Here is a 27,135-nt window from a genome sequence, read left to right as displayed (position 1 = left end):
CTAAAAAATGCTTTTCAGGAGTTCTAGACAAAAGCAATTTGAAAGAACATTGATTTCAAAACATGGAAAACGGTGACAAGCTCGCTTTAAAACTCATCTTTTGTTGATTGATGCTCCTGTAACCCAAGTTACCTTTTTGTTTTTGCTAGGCATTATTAAAAATATATCCCGTATGTATATATACGTGTGTGTGTGTATAAAAATTTTAAGTGTAAATCAAATGATGTAAAATGAATTTGCTTGGATTTGAAGAGGCGTGTTCTTTAATAACTTATACAGCCACTTCCAAATAATAAATAAAAATATGAATAAATAACCAAGCAGGCAAGCAAACAGCAAATGTTTTTCCCCCGTTTTTTTTCCTCTTTTCTTTAATATGGCTGGTAATCCAGCAATTTTTGTGATATTCTTGAAAAATAGTTTCGTACAAGTTATTTACAATGCTGTGCTCCCTCTAAAGGACGGCGACCATCGATGACGGTTAGTTCGGTCGGATGAGAAGCAGGAAAGTCGCCGTCAGTTCGTTCCTCAGCTTTCCAGCACTTAAAAAATATCTTTTAAACTCTTAAAACGACAGTTTCCGATGTATTTAGACCTTCGTGATGTGCTTTAGCATCTGATGGATATAAACACACCTCTAATGTTCTCCGCCAGAAGATGGGGGGGAGGGGTGGAAAGTGCTCTCTGTTCCTTGCTGTACAGGCTAAAGCACGGTGGCGTTGTGGCCCTCCATGCGGGGCAGCCGGGGGTCCTGCACCGTCCCCATGGTAACTAACAGTGGGCGGCTGTCCTCTGGTATACCCGACCGTCCCAGAGACATTGGAGGGACAGCGGCCCCCCTCTGGTGGGCTGATGAGGAGGGCACTGAGGTGCCCTGCTGGGGTGGAGGGGGGTTGGCGTTGCCGTGGGTGGGCTCCATCGGCAGGCTTTGCTCCTGGTAGCCGTAGCCAATGTTCCCACAGGGGAACCGTCTGAGTCTGTAGAGCGGAACGGGGGGCAAGGCGGCTGAATCCAAAAGCAGGGGTGACTGGGCAGCAGGAGGGGGGGGTGGAGGTAGGAGCGGCCTGCAGAGCCCCTGCTGCTGATGATGCAGCAGCTGCAGTTGGTGTTGCTGCTGAAGCTGGAACTGCTTATGCTGGTGCTGGAGACCCAGCACCTCCGCCACCGTCCGGCCCACGTGCTCCTGGCCCTCCCCCGGCACCCTGCCACCGCTCCCTCCTGCTCCTCCTACCCCTCCCTGCCTCTGCTGCTGCTGCTGCTTCCTCTGCTGCTGCTGCAGAAACCAGGATCCGTAGGTGGGGTTCCAGAGACTGGTGCTCTTCCCACCGTGGGCTTCCTTCTCCTGTGGGTGGCCCTGTGCGAAAGCCAGGTTGATGTGGCCCCCCTCGGAGCTCGGCTGGGCGGCGGCATGCGGTCCCTTGGCAGTGAGCGTGGACGGGGCAGTGGAGGTGTTTGCGGTTGCCGGGGCAACAGAGGTCTGCATGTGAGGCTGGTGCTGGTGGAGGCATGGCGGGGGCTGAGCGGACATCTGTGCTTTGGCCTCGGCTGCTGTGCTCGTGACCGTGTGCTCCCCTCCTCTTCTGTCCTCTGTAGGATAGGAGGGGGGCAGCTGGGGAGCTTCCCCATCAGGTACCTGGGCGTTGACCAACACAGCTGAAGTTGAGGGGTCATCGGTGCGCGCTGGTGCACGCTCCTCCTCTTCAGGAACAGGTCCGTACTCGACAGGCAGGGGCATGTTCACCACATCAGGGTCCTAAAACACAGTTCAGTCAGGGACTCAACACAATCCAGCTCTGAGCAGGTTGACAAGCATCGGGTTCAGGTATACAGTCAGATTATCAGTTACCTGTAAGCAGTAATCAATTCTTTCCAGGATGGTTGAGAAGTTGGGCCGGTCTTCAGGCTGGTGCTGCCAACACTGAGTCATGATACGGTACCTAAAGATGTTTACAAATAGGTGGAAACACAAGCAGTTTTTTAGGGGAGTAATTAAGTATTTTCTAAGTTTCATATTATTCAACAAATCCCTGATAAATCTGCTGTGACTAAATAATCTTAATAAGCCATTTTGTTTCACGTAGAACTTCCTGCTAGTTTGACGGATTATTTAATAGCGGAAGAAGATTACAGAAGAGTGTATTAGTAATAGCTTTAAGGTAGGTGTGGTTTTGGCTTCACCACACAGAGAACTTAACCAATAAATGTGTATTTTATTAAGCCTGGACATAACCAGATCAAATCAGATTGAGATCTCGGCGACATGGCCAAGCAGAACATTTACCCACACAGTTTTAGTACAAAGTGTTGTATTATTTGTGTATTTTGAATTTGGTAGTGCATTTAGTTTAGTGTTTCTGTTTTAAATGCAGATAAAACCCATTTTAGTGCCAGCAGTCAAGACTGAACTGAGACCAAAGCAGTGTGTACAAATTAAAGCCAACTAATGAAGATCAGTAACAGATTATCAATATAAAAAGAAAATAAAGTAGGTGTTTAATATTGAACCCTGTGGCACTCCTTTAGAGAAATTAAAGAGGCGAGGCAGAGGAACAAACTTATCAGTCCACAAATAAAGTGGTAGCTTGATCAGAAAATGTCATAGGTATGTGTAAAAAATTGTCATGACATGTCACCACATAGTATAGTATGTGTCATAAAATGTCATAGTATAGGATGTTTAAAAAATGTCTTAGTAAAGTATCAAGAAATAGACCCAAAGTTAAAGTGTTATTTCAAATACTTTAGCAGCTCCAGTTATTCTCTAGTTCAGAGTCTACAATATGGGGGGGCTACGCAGCTGCAGCTAACAGAGAAAACTAAACGTTCTTTTATTGTTTCTCACCAAAAGTCCTGATGCCACCAGAAAAAGACGCACTACTTGTTTATGCGCCTTTTGTTTTTAAATAAACTCACTGAAGGGTCAGATAGAACTGTATCTATATAGCGTTAAGTTAGTAGCGGTAGTAGTGTGTACATCAGCGTAATCGTGTACCAGGAAACCGCTAAAGGTTCCGCGATTAAATGTTATTTATTTTATTTTATGTTTCTGTAATTAATTAATCATAATAAATGTGTCAAAGTCCCGCAGCTAGTTTTTATAGAATGATTGTCTATTTATATTTGCATGTACAGTGGGATTCGAAAGTTTTGGCACCCCTGGTAAAAATTTAATTTAATGTTATAAAAAAAAAAAAGGAGCCAACAAAAGATGGAAAATCTCCAAAAGGCATCAAATTATAGATTAGACATTCTTCAAACGTCAAAAAACGTTTGATCCTTTTTCCATCATTTAAACTTTCAAAATAATAGAAAACAAAAAAATGGTGCCTGTAAAAGTTTGGGCACCTGCAGAGTTAGTACCTTGTACTCCCACATTTGGACAGCTGAGCACCTGACAGTGTCCTGGATTGTTTGCAATTATTGTCTGGAAAAACCAGGTGATGTCAATCTCAAAGGTTTTAAATGCTCAGACTCATCTGACTTTGCCTCAACAATCGGCACCATGGGTTCCTCTAAGCAGCTGTCAAGAAGACTGAAACTGAAAATAGTTGATTCTCACAAAGCAGGACAAGGATGTAAGAAAATAGCAAAGTGTTTTCAGATGCTAATATCCTCTGTTCAGAATGTAATCAAGAAATGGCGGTCATTGGGGACAGTGGAAGTTAAAGCAAAATCTGGAAGACCAAGAAAAATATCTGACAGAATAGGCTGATACTGGAATCGTGGTGCACTTTTCCACTATCAAGAGGTACATGTACAAACATGGCCTTCATGGAAGAGTCATCAGTATTGTTGTATTGCAGCCAGTGGCACAGGGAACACGTCACGACTAGAAGGAAAAATGGATTCAATGGGATTTGAGCAAATTTTGGATGCTAACCTAATGCCATCTGTGAAAAAGCTGCAGTTAAAGAGAGGATGGCTTCTACAAATGGATAATGATCCTAAAAACACCTCAAAATCCAGGGTGGATTACATCAAGAGGCATGCACTGAAGGTTTTGCCATGGCCTTCACAATCTCCTGACCTCAACATAATTGAAAGTCTATGGATAGACCTTAAAAGAGCAGTCCGTCACAGATGGTCCAGAATCTGAAAGATCTGGAAGACTTTTGCAAGGAAGAATGGGTGAAGATACCTCAAACAAGATTCGAAAGACTATTGGCTGGCTATAAAAAGCATTTACAAGCTGTCATAATTGCCAAAGGGGGGCGTACAAGGTACTAACTCTGCATGGTGCCCAAACTTTTGCCAATGCCATTTTATGTGTTTTGTCATTTTTAAAGGTTAAATGATGGAAATAAGATCTAACTTTTTTTTTTGACATGTTAGAAGAATGTCTAATCTGTAATTTGATGCCTTTTGGAGATTTTCCATCTTTTGTTGGCGCCTTTTTTTTTAAACATTAAAATAAATTTTGACCAGGGGTGCCCAAACTTTCGATCCCCACTGTATTTATGGGTGTATGAATTCATTATGTATGTGTGTATTTATGCATCAGTACCCGTGTTACTTACACTGGCCCGGGGCAGTTTTTAGGTGGATCCATTCTTCCACCATTGGTTACAAACTCCAACACTTCCTGGTTACTGCGACTTGGATACGGCATGTAGCCCAGTGAAAAGATCTCCCACAGCAGCACCCCGAACGACCTTTTCAGACGAGAGAGGATGAAGACAGATTAGTTAGGAGGTAGGACAGAAAATGGGTGAGACTGGGAACAAATTAAGTCATAAATTAAATCTCCGATGAAAAGTGAAAGCAGAGGACGAGGCCCAGACATGACATGACTCAGAGTTAAAAGAAATGGGATCAAACAGGCTGAAGGACTTGGGAAGGTGGAAACTCAGACAAGTCGGAGTGAGACGGTAAACTTGGTCCTCAGAGATCAGTCTGAGGGAAACGTGAAGGATTCTCACCATGTGTCTGTTTTAGATGTGAAGATGCCCTCCATGAAGGCCTCAGGTGGCATCCACTTCACCGGCAACATGGCGCGCCCGCCCTTCCTGTAATAGCTCGCCCTGCACACACACACAATTAAACACACTTCAGGTTTTTCATTTACTGTAAACTCTGAACATATAATAAGCAGCATCACTATGGAAACCATGCTGATCTGTAAACAACGGTTTAGATTCAGCCATTGATTCAGGATCTGTCAGCGGCCGTATCATTTCTCTGATCCAATCGCATTTTCAGCTTCCTAACAGGAAGTGAGTCACCCCGTAAGTCGTTATCTGGCAGAGGGGCAGGGGGGGATTTTTCACCAGGCTGAGCTCCATCTGAGCCATTTCTAATGCTGCTGTTGTGCTTTGTGTTGCTGGAACACACATCAGATCATTCCTCTATCTGACTGCTGGTTTTGACCGAGGTCAGCAGCTGTCCTCGCTGTGGGACAGAAGAGGACAGAAGCAGCTGACGTGAATACACAAGACTCACAAAAAGTTCAGCTTTTTGTCAGAATGTATTAAAAACGCACAAGAACCTACCAAAATTAATTTAACCCTTTCATATACAGCGGTCACTATGATAAACAACGTTTTACATCTTTATTCTTGCATGTTCATGAATCAGGATTATATATTTGTAAATAAACCACTTCACTGGATGTTACAGAGTGATTCAATATGTTACCACTCACTGAAGCTAAATGCATACATTGTAATTACACAAGTTCTCTTTAGTCATAAACAGGAAAAGAACATGATACAACAATATTTGCATCATATAATTATGATTTAGTATTATTCTCTATAGAATACGTTAAAATAAATTAAATTAAAAATATCACTAATAAACAGAAAAAAGCATCATTGCATATGTCTGTAGAGGTAAAATACTGAATTTAAAAAACTGCAGCATTGTTTATTCATACGTTCTTGAAAATACTAATTAAACCTTTTCTGAACTATTGAATGCACCTGTACAACTGTTCGATTTATGCGTATTTATTGCGCATCGTGCGGTTTTCTACACAAAATACGTGCCATCTTCACTTGGAATGAACTGGTCACATGACCCCTCATATAACATCAGTGACATGTAAATGCAAAAAAAAAAAAGTGTTCTTATTACACTTTTGTGATTTACGTCTATGTCAACATATCTGGAAAAAAAAGTCTCACGAGAGCGTAAAAACCTTTCAGAGATATTTGAGAGCTTTTTATTTTTTTTGTTTAAATGTTGGTGTTTTCTTTACCAGTTTGTTATTTTGATATTCAGGTTTTGTACATTTTTATGACTGATGGAAACACAACTACACAACCCAGAATACAGAGGATCAAATGACCCAAGTAGAAACTTGTGAGATCATCTTGTACACGGCAGCGACCAATACAACACTGGTCCATCTTCAACGAATGGGATGCCTTCCCACAGCTAAGTGTGAGCAGACTGGTGACCAGCATGAAGAGGAGGAGCCATGCTGTTGAGGCTGCGTACGGATCTTCCACACACCACTGAGGCTTCTAACGGTGGAAAGTGCATAAGGAGTTTTTTCCCTGACAACAGGAGAGTACAATCCTCCGATCCATCAAGTAACTCTAAACAAGAAAATGCCGCATCTTGCAGAGGCTTTCAGCACAGATTTGAGCGTGTTGCTTATTATTATAAGCACCATCCTTACATGTTAAACTTTGTTTAAAGATGACAAATCAGGCTTTTCAATGATTCACAGTCCAACACCAAATGGTATCTACGTTTAAATAACTATAAAACCTAATATCCAGTAAAGTCCAGCTTCCCTCCAACACACACAGTTTTTGCAGCATGCATGAAAAAGCATCAGAAAAACTCTGCAAATGTTATTTTATCTGTGCATGTCAGACTAAGTATGCATGTGTATTTACCAAACTGTAGACACAGGACGGATGAAAAGATTTCCTTTTTCTTTTTGTAGTTTGTAACACATGCATGTCAAACATTTAAAACAGTTAAATTTCAGGTCAAAAATGATCTAATAGTGGAACAAGCCATGTTGTTTTTCATGTGAACTTATTTTAAGACATTAAAATGGACCAGATTTTTTTTTCTTTTTATTAGCTACTGATATTTTAACCTTTCAACTGAATCAGTTTAGTTTCATTTTCACATCAGTTCAGTGGCACCACAGATGTTTGCTTCCTTTCTTTGAATTATGCAGGTGAAAAAATCTGGTCTGCATTAAATTTTGTCATCAAAAATGTCAATTTGTCCCCGAAACACTGCAAAGAGCCAGATAATAAAGAGGACCATGAGCTGAATGGATGAGTCCAGAGAGATTTCAGGGACACCCCCACTCCAAGCAGCAACTGCAAACTTGTAATTGTGTTAATGTGATGTTACATGAAGACAAGAGCTCGGCTGATGCTCCCTCAGAGACAAAAAGAAGGTGTACATCTAAAACAGGGCAACAGAGCATAAAAACAGACAAACGCAGCTTGGATAAGGAAATAATGAAGCTTCTCTTTCAAAGTCACGTATGCTCGAGCTGCAGGAACGTCTCGTCTTTTCAAGGAGAAATTTCAAGCTGTGCTGTTACTCACTAGAGGCAGGAATGAGAACTGAATGTCTTGAAAGTGACATTTAAATCCAAACATTAGACAGAACTTGTACCGAGAGGTTTAATAAGACGTGCAGTATTCATGCAGCACTCCGACTCTGCAGCTGAGACACAACCTCGGAAATTAAACAGGAAAAAAAAAAAAATACAAATTTCAAACCAGTAGAGTTTGATTGTTCGTATAATTCAGCTTATTAAATTACTAATTCAAGTGGGAGCATTAGGTAAATAAGTCTACTGCAGTTTCCACAGTATGAACTCAAGGTAAATATCATTTACTTCAACTCTGAGCTGCAGCAGTGAGATTAACATAAATGATAACCAGTCAGATAATATAGTTAAAAAGGAAATATATACTTAGCAAACTATTGGCAGTGGAGGTTACCCTTGAGGAAAATTACACATGATCATTGAAGCAGAAAAACAATCCCTAGCAGAGTCTGTTTGCTTGACAGATTATCTGAGAGCTCCTGCAGGGGCAGCCTCGCTGTTACTCGCCTTTATCTATCACTTATAATCAAACCATCCAGTCAGTGATGGAAATTGGTTAACACCATCATTTCTTGGCATACAATCACAGGATTGGATGCTGCTACCATCTTGTCCTCCTGTTCCTTAGCATCCCTCTAATTTCCCTGTCCATCCTAATAAAAGCAGATCGCAAAGGAAGTGGTCTGGCCTCCATAAAACAGATGCAATTAGATCAAAAAGCCGCAGCAGAGGCCACGTAGTGGATTCTCCACTCTGTGTCATTTTATTCAGAGTGAATTTGCAAAGAAAAAAATGCCACAATGGCTTAAAAACTGTCCAAACTGATAAAAACAACTTAATTAGAGCATGTGCTGCGCTGCTGCTCGGTCTGTTATCGACCAGGGAATACTGAATTTAGAAAAAAAAAGATGAAGAAATGATGAAATGTAACATGTAAGACTGAAAATCCCCCTATTGGTGCAGGGAGCTTTGTGTTTAATCACTGCATTTATGGATATATTTATTACTACAGCCATTACCACAAACATAGACTGAAAAGCTGCAGATTAAGTAGACTTAAATCCAGTCTTAGAAAACCGTAACATTTTTAAACAAGCATGTTTTTGTTTGAGGAAAGCTGGAGGATAGACACATAGAGGATTAGAAAGGGGGGCTAACGGGAAGAGACAAAGGCGGAGATGACGATGCTGAACGGAGAGGAAGATAAAAGCATCCCGACAAGGACACAATGAGAGAGCCTGATATTTGTCTGAATGTTTTTGTTCTGCCTTTGTTGTGCAGCTGCATAGCAGGCCGACAGTAATATATGCAACCTAAAGTCAGGCTATAAACCTACTGATAATATAAGTATATCGCAACTTTCTTCTTCCTCTCAACTGTTTGTCCAGATGTTTATAGTAGTGGAGACACAGTCAACACCTCTCTTCTGTCTCATAGTTTCCCACAAACCCTGAAAACTTTAGTGACAACACCAATGCTAAAAAAAAAAAAAAGAAAGAAAAAAAAAAAAGAGCAATTTGGAAAGTTCAATAAACTAAAGGCTAACCCTTAAACCAACAACTGATGAAAAATTCTGGAAAGTTTATTAGCAACTCTACAATAGCCAATTTGATTAAGTAAATATTAAAAAAATTGTTTTTCATTGTAATTAAATGACAAAAAGTGCAGCTGTAAAGTGTGGCAGGAAAAGAAAAGTCGCGTTCCACTTTAAGGAGACGTAGCAGAGAGGCTAGCAGCTAGTAAGCTAGCAGCTAGTAAGCTAGCAGCTAGCATAGCAGCCACTGTTGCCCAGCGTGAGATCTACTAATGACTCGAAAGGCTAGCGTTTGGAAATATTTGGCTTTTAAGAACATGACAACAAATACGGCCAGGACAAGACTTAATGGAAGTTGTTTAAAAGCCAAAATAAAATACAACAGTAATACAACACGTGACAGAATGGAGGGGAAAAAAGGTGTTGGTTGTTATTATCTATTACCGACACATTTTTCACGAAGATACGATGGAAAAATGTTAAGGATATATGAAAAATACATTGTGATATGTGATAAAAAAAGTTCGACCCCTCTCAGTTCAGAGGATTAATTTATCAAAAACAATTATCTATTCCTGACAGGGATTTAAAATTACATTAATCAAACTGTGAAAAACAATAATATGACTATTATACTGCATTTATCTACATATATCTTCATTTAAATAGTGAAGAAAAATTTGTTTAGTTAGTTGAATTAATGGATACTGAATGGAGTATAAAGTAGTATGGAGTTAGAAAAAACTCAGTGGGGATAAATGATGTATTAAAATCCTGATAATAGTTTAATAATAGAATTGAGAACCCTGAAATGTAATCTAATCCTACTTAATTACACCTAATCTCAACCTCATCAACGCACTGAAACTGCCCTCAAAGTCTACAATGACATCCATCTAAACTGAAGAATGGCTTTGGCTCTGTTTGATCTTTTTGCCTCTTTTCACACATTGGACGATGGCGTCCTGTTAGATAGATGGGAAAGTTGAGTGCAGAACTGATTGGGTTTGATTCCTAACTAATATTAATAATGACAGATTTACTCAAAGATGGCACGAGGAGTTCCCCATCTTGCGCATCCCGTTCAGCATCGAGATGCTCCCATTGGACCAGCTCATGGAAACAAACAAAATGTCTTACTATGATTATGCTGATGACACTCAGCTCTTTGTAATTGCCTCACCATTGGAGTCTGGTCTTAAAAAGGGTTTAAGTTTAAGCCTCAGTCAAATCAGCTTCTGTTCAGCTTTGTTACTATGTACGTATTGTTCGGACGGTTTTGTATAGGCGCCACAAATTTCTGCTAGAGCCTATGTGAAAAGATTTAGTAATATCCATCCATTTATCTTCTACTGCATTTATCTTCTACCAGGGTCAGGTCGCGGGGGCCTATGTTAAAAGACTTAGTAATACATTGAAAATGTTACGAATGTAAACTTATGAACTGTAAAAAGTGGTACGATGGCTGATGACATAGGAATGCCAGGCTGCTTTAGATCGATAAGACACAGGCATATGCAGGAGTCAGGAACCAGCACACTGCTCCAGATATAACTGCATTAAGAGAGGACAGAGCCACGTTCCTGTCTTATCAAAGTAACTGTTAATTCCCAACACTAACTTTCATTTGAAGCATTTCCCTTCTTTTAATTTAATCTTTTACTTTTAAATATTTTGCTTGTTTTTAAAGCTCTCTGCTGTAATACTTTAATGTTTTTATGTAAACCACGCGGGCTGTCTTGTACATGAAATGTGCGGCACAAATAAACTTGACTTTACTTAAGCAGTTAAGATGGAAGTAGACAGGTGTGTTCTAGAGATACACCGATACCGACATCAGTATCTGTATCGGCTCAATACCAAGCGTGTACTCGTACTTGGTATTAATAAAAGTGTACCAATACCACAACCAATACCCGATACCCAATACCACACTGGTCAAGCCAGCGCAGATGTGTTTGATGACATGCTTCAGACATGTTTTAAAAGAAATAAACGCCTTGAATGTTAAAATATGACATTTTTTGTTACACTTAAAGCTGAATCTTTGTTTCAAAATCACACATTTATAGTTGTATTTAGGTAAAATGTGCCAAATCAAAGTAAAACTTGTTGAAATTGTTAGATCTGTCATGTTATTATATTTGTATTGGTGAGGTAACTTCAGAAAGGATGGGTCGTTTATTACAACCTGATGAAATCTTACACAGTTATAACAGCAATAATAACCATAGTCACAATAATGTTCACATAAACACATTTGGTATCAGCAAAGATCGGTATCGCCAGATATTCAAATTTCAGACATCGGGATCGGAACTAAAAAGTGGATCGGTGCATCCCCAGTGTGTTCCAGACATTAAGGCTTGGAATGGGGAGAAGAGAAAGTCTTGAGGATGCTGTTGCCAAGTAAGCAAGGGAGGGAATTCTACTATTCTACTACTACCGTCTACTACCTAATACTAGACAAGTATATCTACAAGATGTGATCAAAGACTGACCACCAACAATGGACGGCACCTGGGACAACAGTTCAGCCAATCAATCTGCAGTCATGAATAATCATAATTACTGACTAAATGCACCTTCATTGTTAAGAATTGACCCACTTCTGGGAGAAATTTGAACCAGATAAAAGTACACCTTGTACAAGCTCGATAGTAAATCTTTAATAAATCTGATCATTTCAAGAAGTCCATCCAGCCTGTTTTTGCTGCAGAAGAATCAGCAGACAGTTTTATATCTGACTCACTGTGCTGTTCGTATCTCTTTATTTGAAGTTACTATATTTATATTAATTCTTTAGTTTGTTTTAACTCTTAAATCTTTTTTCGCACCTTGCTTTTACTGTTTATGTAAAGTTCTGTGTTTTCTTGTACATGAAATGTGGGAAACAAAACAACCTGCCTTTCCCTTGTGTGCGATAAAAGGAAGACTACGGAAAACACCACACAAGAGTGCCTGTGGCTATCCTATCGGATTATGAAACACTGACATTAAGCCTGCTCCTGGTTCCTCGCTGGTGCACCTGTCCCCTGTGATCACCTCCAAAGAACTCCTATGTCCAATGTCACACAGCAGTAGGACCACGCCATGAAACGCCAACGGGCCCGCGGCATTGTGTGCATAACAACTACCCTCCCTCTGAAATAATCAAGTCCCGGCACCACGGATCCAAGCTGGAAGATAACAACAAAATCGCATCGAGGCACCTGGAAAAACTGACATCGGCAATTAAATCAAGCATTCTTAATGTGCCCCTCCCGGGGGATTTTGTTCAGCAGCTTTCTCAAAGCATCACTCTGACGGGGACTTTGCTTATATGCGGCTTTCTATCCAACAAATAAAAAAATAAAATAAAATAAAAGTGGCGTTGATACGGCTGAATACCGTGACACGACTAATCTCTCAACAGATGAAAGCCTTGGGAGTCTCTCAGCTGACTTGTGCATTTATTTAAACTGTTTCACGTGAAATAACACCATGCTGCAAGGCCACAGACAGGTCTGTGTAGATTACAAGAAAGCATCAGTACAACATTGTGATGAAGAATAAAAGAGCTTGGCTCGTTGAAACCTCTTGATGTTTAACCAGTCACCAGAAAAACAGCCTGAAAAGCTTTAAATGCCTTCATGAAAGCAACTCCACAAACCCAAACTTTCTTCTGACAGAAAGAGGCTTTTTCCTGACCAGTCTTTGTCTAAATGTTGGCAGGAACTTTAAGATTAAACTTGCTGACCAAAGCCTGGAGAGTCAGAGATGCAGCTCCAGGGTTTCTTGCAGTTTATCTGAGCGCTGCATGAGGTGAACGCAAGTCGAACGTGGGGCAAATGCAGAGGGACCACAGGCTGCAAGTGGGCCAAATGTGAGCCGAACCCGGGCTGAATGCAGCCTGAACAAGGGTCGAACATGGGGCGTATACGGCCTAAGCGTGGGACGAACGCAGAGGGACCGCGGGCTGAAAGCGGGCCGAATGCAGCCTGAACAAGGGGTGAATGCTGGCTGAACGTGGGCGAACGTAGACTGAGCGCGAGCTGAATGCTGGCTGAACGTGGGGCAATTGTGGCCTGAACATGGGGCGACCGCAGAGGGAATGTGGGCTGATCGTGGGCCGAACATGTGCTGAATGTGGGGCGTACGCAGAGGGAATGCGGGCTGAATGAGCCAAGACAAATGTTTTCCACTGAGTACATCATACACCCAGATTATAACAGCGGATTTCCAATCACTTAAGCTAAAATTGGTGTCAGATACAAGTGAGCTTAATGTGGAGCAGCTGTGTGTGACAGCTGTCTTAAATATCTTCCATAAATGATATTAATCTCTCTGTAAATGACCTTACAACCGCAGCAGGAACTTATTTTCTCAATCTCTGCTTTTTTTTCTGTTGGCATGAACGCTGCAGAGCAGCAAAGGTGATTATCAATTGATCAATGCCTATGATTAGCAGTAGGAAGGGTGATGCACTGTTGCAGACACTACGTCCCCAGTTTGGCCCATTTTGCTCTTTATAAAATAGATAATGGAGGTATAATATATAATTATTGTTTTCTGTTTGATTGATCTGATTTTAAATCCCCGTAAGGAGCAGATAATTGTTTTTATGCTCTGATACATAAATCTTCTGAACTGAGGGGTTCTAAATTTTATTTCATATAACCATATGATTAACTCAGGAATAAACATCAACATTAACTCTGTAAAATCTCAGCTGCTTCATTCATGTGAAACATGGAGTCTCTGCTGATGTTTAGCTGCCTGCTTTGCTGTTGCTACACGTTTATTTTAGACTGTGTCAGTGGAACATTGTTGGCATGGTGTGGGCACACTGCTAGCCTGACACCAACATCTGTAAAAGTGATGACTTACTGCTAAACACTGATTCTCTCTCTGTGTGATTTAATATTTCGTTTCTCCTCTTCGGTATTCACTTTGGATTTAGCCGTCACTTTGCTTCAGCTTCCTCTGCACCTCAACCAGAGGTTGTAATTTGATTGAACCAGCAAGGCAAGCTGCTCCGCCCCTGCTGACATCGTTTCATGTGTTGAAACCATACCTGTAAATGTCTCGAGCCATCCCGAAATCTCCGATCTTGGCCACGCGACCCGGTCCTTTGCAGGTCAGCAGGCAGTTTCGAGCTGCAATGTCCCTGCAAGAAGACAAACACACAAACTCAGCTCCCAGAGTACAACAGCACAGCTGGATGGAGCATTTTAATACACAGGGATGCGGCGCACATGAGAGATATGCGTGCTGAGCATCCTCGCAGCTTGCTTTATGACTCATCTCTACAGTAGTTTACCAGAATTTTTCATACATTAATTCACTGTGTATAAAACAGCTGCTGCTCTGCTGGATTTGAAGCTCAGTCCCAAGTTGCCTTGGGTGAAGCGTGCAGCTCTTACACAGCCTGTAGAACTTGATTTAAATGCTCAACACTATATGCAGGCATAGCGAGTCAGAAAAGGAAAACTTATATTTGCATTGCTCCGGTTTAGCTTTTCTTTTCTTTTTATGTTTTTATGAAAAAAAAGGGGAAAATATATTCTGTTCTCCTCTTTGTTGAAAGGAAAACTGAGCCCACACACTGCTGTCTGCTCCCCAGGCATCCAACTTTCCTACGCTGCTCCTCATCAGACGACAGACACCAACGCCGACAAATAACCTGAATATAGCAGAACATCATGTGACACTGAGCTCAGACTGCATTATGAGACGGGAAATGGATGAAAACTTGCAGCGATGGAGCCTCAGCACTGAGGTCTGTGGATGAATAGACAGTAACAGATTGTTTTGATGTTTGGCTTCCACACTGATTCAATTAAATGAGAAATGACACAATGAGGATAAAGAAGCTGTGTGGACGGGTTTAAACTGGGAGCTTTGTGAGACAGAAACTCTGTTTGTGTCAGACGTGTAACTACAACACGATTCAAACCTCAGAACGTCTTTATATCAGATATATGGACCGAAAATGGCCGTGATCCCAGATCACGTATTTACTGTTCTTTTTCTTTTCTATAACCTGAAGAATTAAATCCACTTACAGCTTCCTATTGATGCAACATGACACGTCGTCCTCTCAGCTGCCTCAGGTCTCTTATCAGAAGCCTCATTTAAAGCTGAACTGCTTTAATCTGTAGGTGTCAATATCCACACTGTGAAACTCTTCAACAACAAAATAATTCTTTTTTACAGAATATCTACAATTTATTACCATATAAAACTTAAAAATGATCATGTAATCTTCTGCTCTCTGGTATGCTTTGGGGCAGAGACAGGTGTCAGGTTGTGTTCAACAGGATTTTGAACAAAGTTTTTACCACACAGTGATGAAAATGTCTCAGAAACTATGTATGAGATGTGTCACGTTGGGCTCTAGAAGGTTAAAAAACAAAGGTGGAACAACTGTCACACAACTGGGTTTTCTCCTAACAGTTCCCTCCGGCGGTTAGATGATAACTTGTCCTGTTTGATGTTTGGACACACAAAGTCCAGACGACGGTTCATCTGACTGCTGATAACAACAAACACCCATTACTGTAAGTGGAATAAAACTTTTATGAAAGCTGTAACTCAACAAGCTTAAAACAAAAGCTACTTTGTCAGATCATCTCAGTGAAGCTCCTCCTAATGACTGCATGCATTTTGCATCCTACCTGCACTCTGAGCTCTCTTCAGCCAGTAAAAGTCACTTTGATGTTGATTCTTATTCATCTCTTCCGCTCCTTCATTTTCTTTTCCAACAACTCCATCCTCTTGGACCATTTGCTGAATAGGCTCGAGCACATGTAAAACAGCCAATGTGTTGATATCCGGTTGCTAGCGTGTGATGCTGTGAAGCTCTAAGGAAAACTCCGGAGTAACGTGATGCTCCAGGCTGCAACACAAAACCTCAGGATGTTGCTGGGCAACAGCGGCTCCAGGAATCTACATAGTTAATGTCTCTGTACCATCAGAACAAGCCAGAAACATATTTTCAAGGTCAGAAAACCACACAGAGATGCTTTAAGGTCCAGTTTTAGAACAAAATACCCACAATCTGACTAAACTATAGTACAAACTATAGTAGCCAAAAGAAGGCATGGGGTGTTGCACCTTTTATAATTATTTAATTTAGTGCGGATTCCACTTAGCATGCTAATATAAAAATACAAATCATCTTTAACGACTTTGTTGCTTTTCCTCTACAGATTTACTTTCTGACTTTATGCACAGCTAAGATGTACTGTGTGTGTATTATTGGTCTTTCTCTTTTGCTACATTTTCTAAACATAAAGAGGATTATAGTCTAACTAATGTTTATTCTGGAGGGCATGTAGCAACCAATAATTTAATACTCTTCAAGAATGTTTAAATGTAATAAAGCCAATAATGTAAAAAGGTAATTACACCTGTTTTAGAAGCGCAAACCACATAAACTGTTAAAGAAAATAGTGTGTCTGAAAAATGTATTATTAATGTATTAATACAAATCTGGCTGCGGTTGTTGTATTTTAAAATGATTTTACCATATAACTTATTACGCTATTGACTCAAGATTTCTTACATAACAGGCAACTTAATATTTTATTTGATTTTTTTATCATTAAAATTGCCATAATAATTACACTACTGACTGCTATTGGTTGCTAAAGGGGACATAGAAACGAGGGACCCCAAGTAAGCTTGTGTAATGTGGAAGCAGAGCTCAATGTGTGTAATATGTAACTAAAAAACAAGTTTTATATGCAGCATTTGTCACTGACTGCAAGCTGAAGTGAGATATTGTACAAGCATCAGAGGGATGTAAGAGCGAAGCGTCATTAAAACATCTTGAACTGATCGCTGCTGACCTTATTTACAGTAACTTTTAAGTGCAGCTTAAAGACCCATTTCACTGCAGTCTTTAGAGAACAATCTGTGTCATGAGTCCGCTTTAAAACCTGTGGTTGCATTAAAAGTTCCTCAGCACAGAGCTTCTTTGCAGGTGTTTACAATTTCCATTGTGATTGCTAAGCCTGCACTAAAATAAAATCACCAAAATAATAAAAAAATAAAGTAAGACTGCAAGATTTACTGGCCATAAAGCACACAAATCAACAGAGAAGTAAGCAAACACTCACAAAAGCTACAGTTAGCTGTTCAAGGAGCATTAACCCTCCGATTTAACCCGTCGAAGCATTTCACAGCTCATCATCCAGCTCTGTAATCCTGCAGAAAAAAGCTGCATTTTCTGAGCACTCCTCTATTCATTCTCTGCTCTTTCCACAACCTCAAGTAAACACACCTCCATAAAACTGAAATTAGCCTCAAGGACGGTGTTAGGAGGAATTTTAATAAAAGCTCTGGAGGCAGAAGATCAAGTTGTGTCTCCAGTGAAAATTCATGTGGATTGATGGATCTTTACTGAGACTTGTTGGGCCAATGTTTAATAAGCTCCTTTTTCACTGCCAACACCTAGGAATAAAAAAAAAACAAAAAAAAAAACACAAAACACCCCAAGGAAGGTGGATGTGCCTTTCATTGTCCTGCTACAAATGCAGAACCGGTTCTGACCTTTATTCATGCTAAACATGCACTTGGCTTTCCACGTGAGCATCCGGGAAGAAGATCTCTGCAGACAAGTTCATGAGACGGATTTAAAGCTCTCACGCCACATGCTGGCATAACTTCACCAACCTCAGTGAAGATGGATGCAGTCTGTTGACTTGTGGCTTGGATACAGACCGTAAAAAGGCAAGCCGGCTAGCCCATCTGGCTGCTTTGAAGCTAAACTCATAACTTGTCCTTTCTGCTATCATACAAAAAGCATGAGGCGTGCAGAGTCCATATGTTACACGGCGGATGCGAGCGGACACGAACAGATGAATCCTGGCAAGTGTTTACAGGAAGCACATTACCAATGATCTGCAGCCTCATGTCGCACGCTGCTATTTGTGTTCCGCTCCATCTTTCTGATCCGTTTAGATGAAACAAACGTCGAACCGCAGAGTTGATTGTTTTCATTCAGTCATGACTCGTGTTTGTTTTTACAAAATGTGCCGCCATCTGGTGAAGTACCTGTGTATAAACTGGTTCTCCTCTAGATACTGGCAGCCCTCGGCGATGTCTCTGGCCACGTTGAGAAGGTCCACCATGGTCAGGCTGGATGGCTGCTCCTAAAACGTAGAAGAAGACACAGAACATGACACTATTAGAGTTTCTCAGATCAGATATCTGTTACTAACACTCAAACCAATCAGATGACTGCGTCAACAAGCCCTGAGGGTTTTGGATAGGAAACTGTTAGAATGCCATCATGCTGACACACAGCTGTACACATGCATCAGGCTGCACAGACAGGTTTGCAAAACAGACCATTTTGTTTTTAAGGAGTCAAAAAAGTTGTCAATAACCTGAATGTAGAAACAAATGCAGATTTTCTGTTTCTCATTTAGGACTATTAATCAAATTCTGGTCTAAAATACAGAGAAATGCAGAAAGAAATTAATGTATATCTAAGTTAGCATTTCTATTTCATTGTTTGATGCAACTATATTTTAAATAATGCATCTTTTATTTTAAAATAAAGGCTGAAGCAGCGGTTCTGAAATCCGGTCCTCCAGATCTACTGTCCTGCAACTTTCAGATGCAACCCTTCTCCAACACACCTGATTCACATGAGTGTTGCACATGCATGATTCAGGTGTGATTTACACCCCTGATATCTGTGATAAATGACTCGGCAACCGTTATCCTCAACTCAACTTATTAATAAAGCCCTTTAAAACAACCAGAGTTGAAACAAAGTGCTGAACACAATCGGCCAAAATAAAAACAGAATAAACAGTTCAAGTGCAAATAAATAACATAAAAACAAGAGGTCATACAAGGAATATGGAATTAAACAATAAAACAAACTGAATAAATAGTAAGTAAAAACCAATAATAAAACTAAACTAAAGCACACTGACCAGAAACTGTCTTACGTTGGGTTAAAGGCCAAGGAATAAAAATGGGTTTTAAGATGAGTTCTAAAAATGGACAGGGAGGAGGCGTGTCTAATGTGGAGGTGAAGCTCATCCCACAGTTTTGGACCAGCAACAGAAAAAGCTCTGTCCCCCTGAGCTTCAGTTTGGACCTCGGTACGTCCAGGAGCAGCAGGTCAGCTGATCTGAGGCACCGGGCAGGAGTGTGGGGGTGGAGGAGCTCAGAGAGGTAAGGAGGGGCCAGATCATTTAAAGATTTAAAAACAAATAAAATAATCTTGAAATGAATCCTGTAGGTCACTGGCAACCAGTGGAGGGAGGCCAGAATAGGTGTCATGTGCTCCCTCCTACGTACTCCAGGTAGGAGACGTGCAGCTGCGTTTTGCACCAACTGCAGACGTTTGAGGGAGGACCTCTAAATAAAGGGTGTTCCAGTAATCCAGCCGAGATGTAATGATTACTGTTTCTAAGTGCTGTTGTGAACTGAAACTGTTCACAAGTAGCTTGAAAGAAATAAACAAAAAAGGAAAAACTAAACCAAACAACAATATGGGGTTTTGTTTGTAAGGGGAATCATTCCTTTATGTTTCACTTCTTTCTGCACATGCTCCACAGCGCTGTTCCAGCCTTGCAGGGCTGCTAACAGCAGAACAACCCCTTGAGATAGACGGCATCCGCTTTGTTAGAAAAGGAAAGAAAAAAAAAAGAAAATTGTTCAGTGTGACACCAGCTGAGTTGACTATGAGCTGGTGATATCAGGTGGGCTGGAAATATCCCACAACCAACAAACTGAACGGGGTCGTCATCACCACCTACTACAGCCGTGTCAGTATACTGTTTGCTCCCTGGAACAAGAACACTGTGCAGCTCTGTGGCCTGGCTGAGCTGGAACGGTGGTAAACATACTGAGTGAGGAGAAAATAACAAAAACAAACGCTACCTTCTCAGCACCGAACAGTTTGCAGCTTGCTGGCGAACATAGTGGAACATTTAGCAGCTAAAGAGCCAGAAAGAGCCCCTGAGGACGCTTCGTCAGGTGAACACACACACACACACACACACACACACACACACACACACAGATAAACGAATGGTGGTGCAGCGTGGAACTGTCTGATGTGTAAATGAGCAACTGTTTGCTATAACTTCAAAGCTGATGTCGGAGAAACAAAGAGGTACAAGTGTGTGCGGCGACAGATAGCGTTCAGCCCGTCGGCGCGTCTCACCAGCCGCGGTCTGGTCTCCCTCAGGAAACTTTTGAGGTCTCCTCCGGCCATCAGCTCCAGCAGGATGAACCTGGGCATGGCCTGCAGACTGACTCCGATACAGCGAACGATGTTCTGGTGACTGAACTTGCTGCAGAGACGACGACAGAGCGGAGAAAGGTTTGTTGATGGTGTGTGACAACGGGAGCTGTTTGAAGCGTTCGCGCTGCTTTACCTGATGATTAGAGCTTCCATGAGGAAGTCCAGCTCATCTTGCTCAGAGCAAACCTCAGGAAGGGTCTGGTGTGAATAAAAAACACGTTATACAAGAGCAGGGCAGGAAAAACTGTCAACAAAATCATGATTAAATCAGCGTATGAGCTTTCTATACATTTTTCTTTTAAATCCGGTTCAGACTTACCTTTACTGCCACCTGCAGAGGACTCGGTTCTCCTGGGATCCCCACGGCTACACCTTCATAGACCTCACCGAAAGCACCGTGACCTAGGCCCCTGCAAACAAACAAGCCATCACTGAGCTGAAAAGCTGAGATTTCCACCTCAAACTGGAGGCGTTTGAAGTAAACAGCAGCAAAACTTGATCTGCATATAGATTTGTCTTGGATGTAATCACCAGCGCTGGGATGTGATGCGTCTTTCATGCAGAACAGCTTATTAATATTCTGTATTAGTGTTTACCAGCTCCTGATCTCACGTTCTACTGAGGAACTGAAGAGCTGAATGACATTTAAGACCTGCTGATAGTTTTGATTTTCGCATTTGTTGCTAATTCAGCTGATCCTTTACTTTGTATTTGTGATATTTATCAATAAATACAAAATATTTGTGGTTTTTAAACCAAAAATGAAACATAAAGATGAAAAACTGTTACAAATGTAAAACATTCCTGCACAAATAACTCGTCAGCCGCCTGAATCACAGCAGTCAACCTGCTCAGAAACTCTGGGAATTAATATTTTAGGATGTATTTAAAGTGTATTCATAAACTTATAGTATATAAACTGTTTGAACAAGGGGATGATGGTTACATAACACGTATAAATATGAGTTTTTTCAGGTCCAATTCACATAAACATGAATGCCTAATGTTTAACTAGTTGCCAGGTAACATGCATTGAGGATAAAGTGGCTTCAAAAACAACTAAAAACATTTAAAAGGTTATTTCTTTCAGACAGATGCAGCTTTTATTTAAAACTAGCAGGCAGAGATGTTTAGATGGTGGAGGGGTGTTTTAGGAGGAGCTGCTGTTATTAGGAGCAATTAGTTGGACTTTGGACTGAAGTCTGCAGCCTCCATGAAGGATCTGACCTTTACAAAGACGATGCATTTGTATTTTATTGTGCTCAGCCAGCCGATGTAGCCTTCAGCTGACTGAAATCTCACTCCTTCCCGTATTCATCTGATAAAATGAAAGAGGAAAATGCTTGTCTCTATTTGGCAGTTGGTTGGGTGAGGATGCGGTTTCAGAGAAATCCGCCTCCTTGGATGGAAGAGTCGCTGCAGGTGGTGCAAAAAAAGTGAATTTACTTTTTACTGAAAGTTTCTGAAAAGTCAAAAGTTCCACCGATGGTTCTGTGAGAAATTATTTACCAAGAAAAGTGAATGTTTGGATAATTTTGATTTAGAATAATTCTGCATATCTATAACATTCAGATTTGAGCTGAAAGACTTTTATTTGTTCAACAAAGAAATGAAATCTGAAGAATTTAATCAGCCAAATCAGTGTGAGCAGTGTTTACAGAGACACCGTCTTCCTTCTGTCAGCATTTACTGCTTGGATCCTGCACAGCTTTGCAGGTTACAGGACTGCTGTTTCAGATGTTGACTCACCTGGTGAGAGAGATGTTTCGTCGCGGCACCTCCTTCAGGTCGTTGACGGACGCCGTCTTGCCGGCGAAGCAGTAGTTGGGGTTGTAGTCTGTCATGATGGTGGAGGCCCGCAGCTTACTGAGCTTGCAATCCGGGCTCTGCAGCTCCAGCTGAATGGACTGCAGCTCCGTGTGTTTACGCCTGTACACTGGAGAAATGAAAATAAAAGAGTCTGATTCCCCTGCTAAAACATTCACGGCCTGGGTAAATATCAAAACAACAAACAAACAGAAGACTGAAGTCATCTTCTTGTAGAAAATGATTGTTGACTGCCAGAACTGTCAAAACAAAAGCTCTTAAAAGATGCTTTTTCTCTAAAGAAGTTACATTTATGCAACACTTGCTGTGCGATTGAATCCCTTTGTCTTCTCCCCATCGGATGCCGGATTTGTACAAAATATTTAAATGTTTAGTCAGAAACTCTGACATCTTAAATCCTCACATTAAAAACACAACAACATAAACAATCAGAGATGCAAAGCCTGAAAGCACTTTTCATCCTCCTCTTCAATACTGCAAATGAATGTTGGACAGCAGCAGAGTCTGAATGCAGTTCTCAGAGCCAGAAGTCCCGACCCCGGCTGTAAACATATTAGTTGCAGGGCGAATTATCTGTGTGTGTGTGTGTGTGTAAGTGTGCAGGGGAGTTATTTATTTACCAACTGCTGTCTAATGTACGAGCGCCGTCAGCTGCCGGCTAAGCAGCCATCCATCTTCAACACGGTTCATTCTTCACAGTCAGTCCTCATTCGCCTCCACCTCCTCCACTAATGTGTGTGTGGGAGAACGGATACATGTACAGGTGTGTGTGTGTGTGTGTGTGTGGAGGAGATGACGGCTCAATGACTGCATATGTCTGGCCGGTAGTGGCTGAAAGCTTCAGGCAGACTGGAGTCTGCGTTGGCTGCAAGCCTCACTCTCCATTCTGACAACAACCGAGCTTCTTAAGTCTGAGGGGGACCGGGAGTGTGTGTGTGTGTGTGTGTGTGTGTGTGTGTGTGTGTCAGCTGTGTTTTCAGAAGATATAAAAGCAGGCAGGTTAAGGTGCTGACATTTTATCTGAGAAATATATTATAGTACCAACATGATGAAATTAGCAAAAACCTAGGGCTGCATGATTATGACAAATATCATAATCACGATTATTTTGACTGAAATTGAGATCTCGATTATTTAACACGATTATCCAGTATTTTTAAACAACGCTGCACGTCTTGGTGTTCTCCACAGTTGAGAGGAGATAAATAACATTGGTAACATTTGCGATGTTATCTAAGACACAAGGAAGAAGCATTAAACGGTCTTATTGAGGTGAGCAGGAATGATTTCCTGTAACGGTCCGTGTGACAGCGAAGCTGTCATAACGTCATATTATAACCAACTGTCGCATTATAACGTCTAATGAACGGTTCTGAGTTGTTTAATCCGCTTTTACCGCTTATATAGGAACTATTTTACGTCGGCCTGGATGTAGGTTTTATGCCAAACAACCGCTGTCAGGCTGCAGCGCGTTTCTCTCGTTCACCTGTTAAAAGACGGCTGATCTGAACCAGCTGATTACGCGTTGCTATGGTAACGCCCTGTTACAGAGGGACATTACAGTGTTTAACTCGCCAAACTATGTATATGGAAATAATGCAGCCAGTTGTCACTGACAACGGTATAAACTATGTTTAAGTGAACTTCCACAACCTACTGCAGTTATTCTACATCGACCTGCAGCCGGAGCCGACTGAGACTGGCCGCCTGGGAGTGCTTTAGGACGGGAGAGGCTCCCGCTGCTCCTTCCTTACAGTAACTGCAGAACAATATGTGCCTTCAAGTCAGTCGCCAAAACACCAGAAAAGTCTCTAATAACTCCAGTAAAAGTTGCTAGATTTGTCGCTTTTAACAAAAAAAAGTCTCCAGATTTAGCGAGAAAGTCGGCAAGTTGGCAACAGTGTCTGAATGAAAGCAAAGCGGCTGTGGGAGGAGTTTACAATCCGATTAATCGCTCTGCCCTACAAAAACCTCTCATCTCCTCTCCACCAGCAGTCACAAAGATCGAGCTATAAAAGTGTTAAGCTGTTGTGAGCCGCGCGACTTCATCAGCCCTGATTCTGCACCCTTACAGTGTCCAAAATGTCAGATATAATTATAGAGGAAAGTTAGAGTTAATCATGCATAGTAAGGAGGAAGAAGAGCTCCCACGTTATAACAGCAAGCATTGTGTTTTTTGTTTTTATTGTTGGTGATTTAACCTGTTGTTGTGGTTGTTTTTAGACTCAAGCAGCATCAGCAAGGGTTTATGTATTAATATATATTCTGTTGTTTTAATGAAAGCCAAACAATGATGACTGAACAAGAATAATCAAGTAAAAACAATGACGAGCTCAGTACGAGAGGATGGTAACCATGCCTTGTACTTTTACCCCTAAACAGAGCCACTTTGGCATCTTAACCACATGAGATGACTTGGCTGAATCGCATCCATGATGAGAATCTGCCATTTCACCACATCCCAAAGCTGCTCTACTGGAACGAGATTTGGTAACTGTGGCGGCAACTGGAGGGCAGTGGGAGGACAACTGGAGGACGCCTCATTGCTATGTTCAGGAAAGCAGTTGGGGATGATGTGTGCTTGGTGACAAAGCGTGTTAACCTGCTGAAAGTCTCCATCAGAAGCTGCGGTCAGAAAGAGATGGATAGTCTCATGAAAGCTGTGATGTTTAAATGATGCCATACTGGTGCCAAGGAGCCCAAGGTGTGTGTGAAAAAATCCCCCACACCATTAAACAACCACCAGCCTGAACTGTTGATACAGTTGATATGTTTGGATCAATGTTTTCATGATGTTTCCAGCAGATTCTGATCCGACCATCTGAATGTGGAGCTAAATGGAGACTCATCAGACCAGCAACGTTTCTCCATCTTCTATTGTCAAGTTCTGGTGAGTCTGTATGGATTGTAGCCTCAGTTTCCTGTTCTTAGCTGACGGGAGGAGCACCCGGTGTGGTCTTCTGCTGCTGGAGACCATCTGCTTCCAGGCTGGACGTGTTGTGTGTTCAGAGATGATGTTCTGCATATCTTGGTTGGAACCAGTTATCAGAGTTCCTGTTACCTTTCTATCATCTCTAACCAGTCTGCCCATTCACCTCTGACTTCAACAAGACATTTTGGTCCAGACAAACTGCTGCTGACTGGATATTTCTCTTCTTCAGACCTTCTCTGTTAACCCTACAGATGGTTGAGTGTAAAAATCCCAGCAGGTCCACAGTTCCTGAAAAACTCACACCAACAACCAATTCAAAGCCACCTAAATCTCCTTTCTTCCTCATCCTGATGCTCAGTTTGGACTTCAGCAAGTCGTCTCCACCATGTCGACAAGACTGAGTTGCTGCCGTGTGATTGGCTGATAGCAGCTGCTGAGTGTATTACGTCTCCTCAGGGACCCCTATCTGCTTCAACATTACAGTATGTACAGCTCTTCTGAGCAGTAATGAGTCTTCAGAACCAGGCAGATGGTGGGTTTTGGACTTCACTGGAGCGCAAATAAAATAAAACCATAGACTGTATATAAAAGATGGACGGCGCCTCCGTGACGTCATCCATTGGTTTCTGAAGAGCTGAATTTTAGCTCATTGGACAGTTCCTACAATCGCCATCTTGGCAGCGACACGCTTGTCGTCTCTCTCGGAAAATACATAAATGTGCAAAGAGGTGGAGCTGAGGGGGGGCTGTGAGCGTGGGGGGTGGATGATTTGACTTTAAGCGAAATCCGACCTGCCTGTAGCTACGCGCTAATCGTGCTGCAGAAGTGCCCTGAGAAATTACCCAATTTCTCCTAATTGGTCTAAAAAGCAGCTCTGTGTTCATTCAGACATACCCCAGTGAAAGATAATAAAATTCCTTCTTCTTGTGTTTATCTGATTTCTATTCAAGAGGCTTTGACAAGATGGACTTTATATTATTAATGTGGACTTTAAAAAAGTCTTGTGGACTTGTGATTTTTTTAGTGAAAAAAAAAAGTGCCTTGCCTCAAAATGGTTGAAAAACACTGGGCTAAAGCAAAGTGACTGTTTACCAGCTAAAAACTGAGGTTGTCTTACATTCCTCCTGATTGAAGCAGAATATCAGGTACCTGTCAATCAAAAGGACACGCCCCTAAATATGCCAAATTTTGAGATGAAATTACTTTTAAACGAAGAGGCTAGAAAAAAATCCCCTCCCCCCACAGTTGTCATCAAGGTCAACCTGACCTATTAAGGCTAAAATGGATTTTTGAACCAGGCTGTAAACATGTTTATTTCTGCTGTGAAGTTGGTCTTTTTAACATGGGAGTCTATGGGGATTCGCTCTGTTTTGCAGCCCCTTGTGGATGAAGGGGGAACTGCAGTTTTATGCACTTCCGCATAGGTTTCACTTTTAACCGCCGGAGGTTGCCGCTTAGTCAAGAGTCAGTGAGCTGCATGCGACTCGCAAGCCAGGCAACGAGTAACACTGCCTTGGTGGATAAGGGGGGGAACTGCAATATTTGGCACTTCTGCATCAGCTTCCACACAAAAGCCAGTTGTGTGACATTTGCTGGAGTTCCTGATGGGATGTGGATTCAGAACTCTGTCACAGAAAGCTTAAGACGGTTTCCTCAGTATTCCCATCAACCCGTTTTGGTCCAGCGTTACGCTCAAAGAGCTTCTTGTTTCCTTGCAACATGTTACTACTCTTGAACTCCTGCAGGAACCAGATGTTGATTTAAAATTGATATTAGAGCCAATTACAGAAATAAAGATTGATAAATGATTAAAGTTTTCTTTTCACTTACTTATCATGACTCCAGACACAACCAGCAACAAGGCGGCAATGAGGGCTGAGGTGCCCACAGACAGACCGAGCGCCAGGTGGGAGAGAGACGGCTGATGTGGCGTCAGGGAGGCGGCTGCACGACAAGAGGAAACAGCAGCGTTATACAGTTCTTATCTTCCCCTGCGGAGTATCAACATTCACTTTGCCATGCAGATCCCCAACTTAATTAATGATGTGAAAGCA

General features: G+C 41.6%; 1 protein-coding gene across 1 annotated transcript in view; it reads right to left on the bottom strand.

The window, feature by feature from the left end:
* Positions 1-703: 703 nt before the first annotated feature.
* The window catches only part of alk (ALK receptor tyrosine kinase), a gene marked incomplete at both ends in the record, with an annotated part of 582,154 nt that continues 555,722 nt past the window's right edge, over positions 704-27,135 (bottom strand). Inside the window, 11 exons of the mRNA XM_079262769.1 lie at positions 704-1,753; positions 1,847-1,937; positions 4,518-4,652; positions 4,920-5,021; positions 14,122-14,214; positions 18,108-18,205; positions 20,242-20,371; positions 20,456-20,520; positions 20,642-20,732; positions 22,072-22,258; positions 26,912-27,025. Of these exons, the coding sequence (XP_079118895.1) occupies positions 704-1,753; positions 1,847-1,937; positions 4,518-4,652; positions 4,920-5,021; positions 14,122-14,214; positions 18,108-18,205; positions 20,242-20,371; positions 20,456-20,520; positions 20,642-20,732; positions 22,072-22,258; positions 26,912-27,025 (2,156 nt within the window). The remainder of the gene's footprint in view (positions 1,754-1,846; positions 1,938-4,517; positions 4,653-4,919; positions 5,022-14,121; positions 14,215-18,107; positions 18,206-20,241; positions 20,372-20,455; positions 20,521-20,641; positions 20,733-22,071; positions 22,259-26,911; positions 27,026-27,135) is intronic.

The sequence above is a fragment of the Telmatherina bonti genome, assembly GCF_933228915.1.
Source record: "Telmatherina bonti genome assembly, chromosome: 22".
In the NCBI taxonomy this organism is placed as follows: Eukaryota; Metazoa; Chordata; class Actinopteri; order Atheriniformes; family Telmatherinidae; genus Telmatherina; species Telmatherina bonti.
Note: the sequence above shows the minus strand (reverse complement) of the source record. Positions and strands in the feature narration are given on the sequence as shown.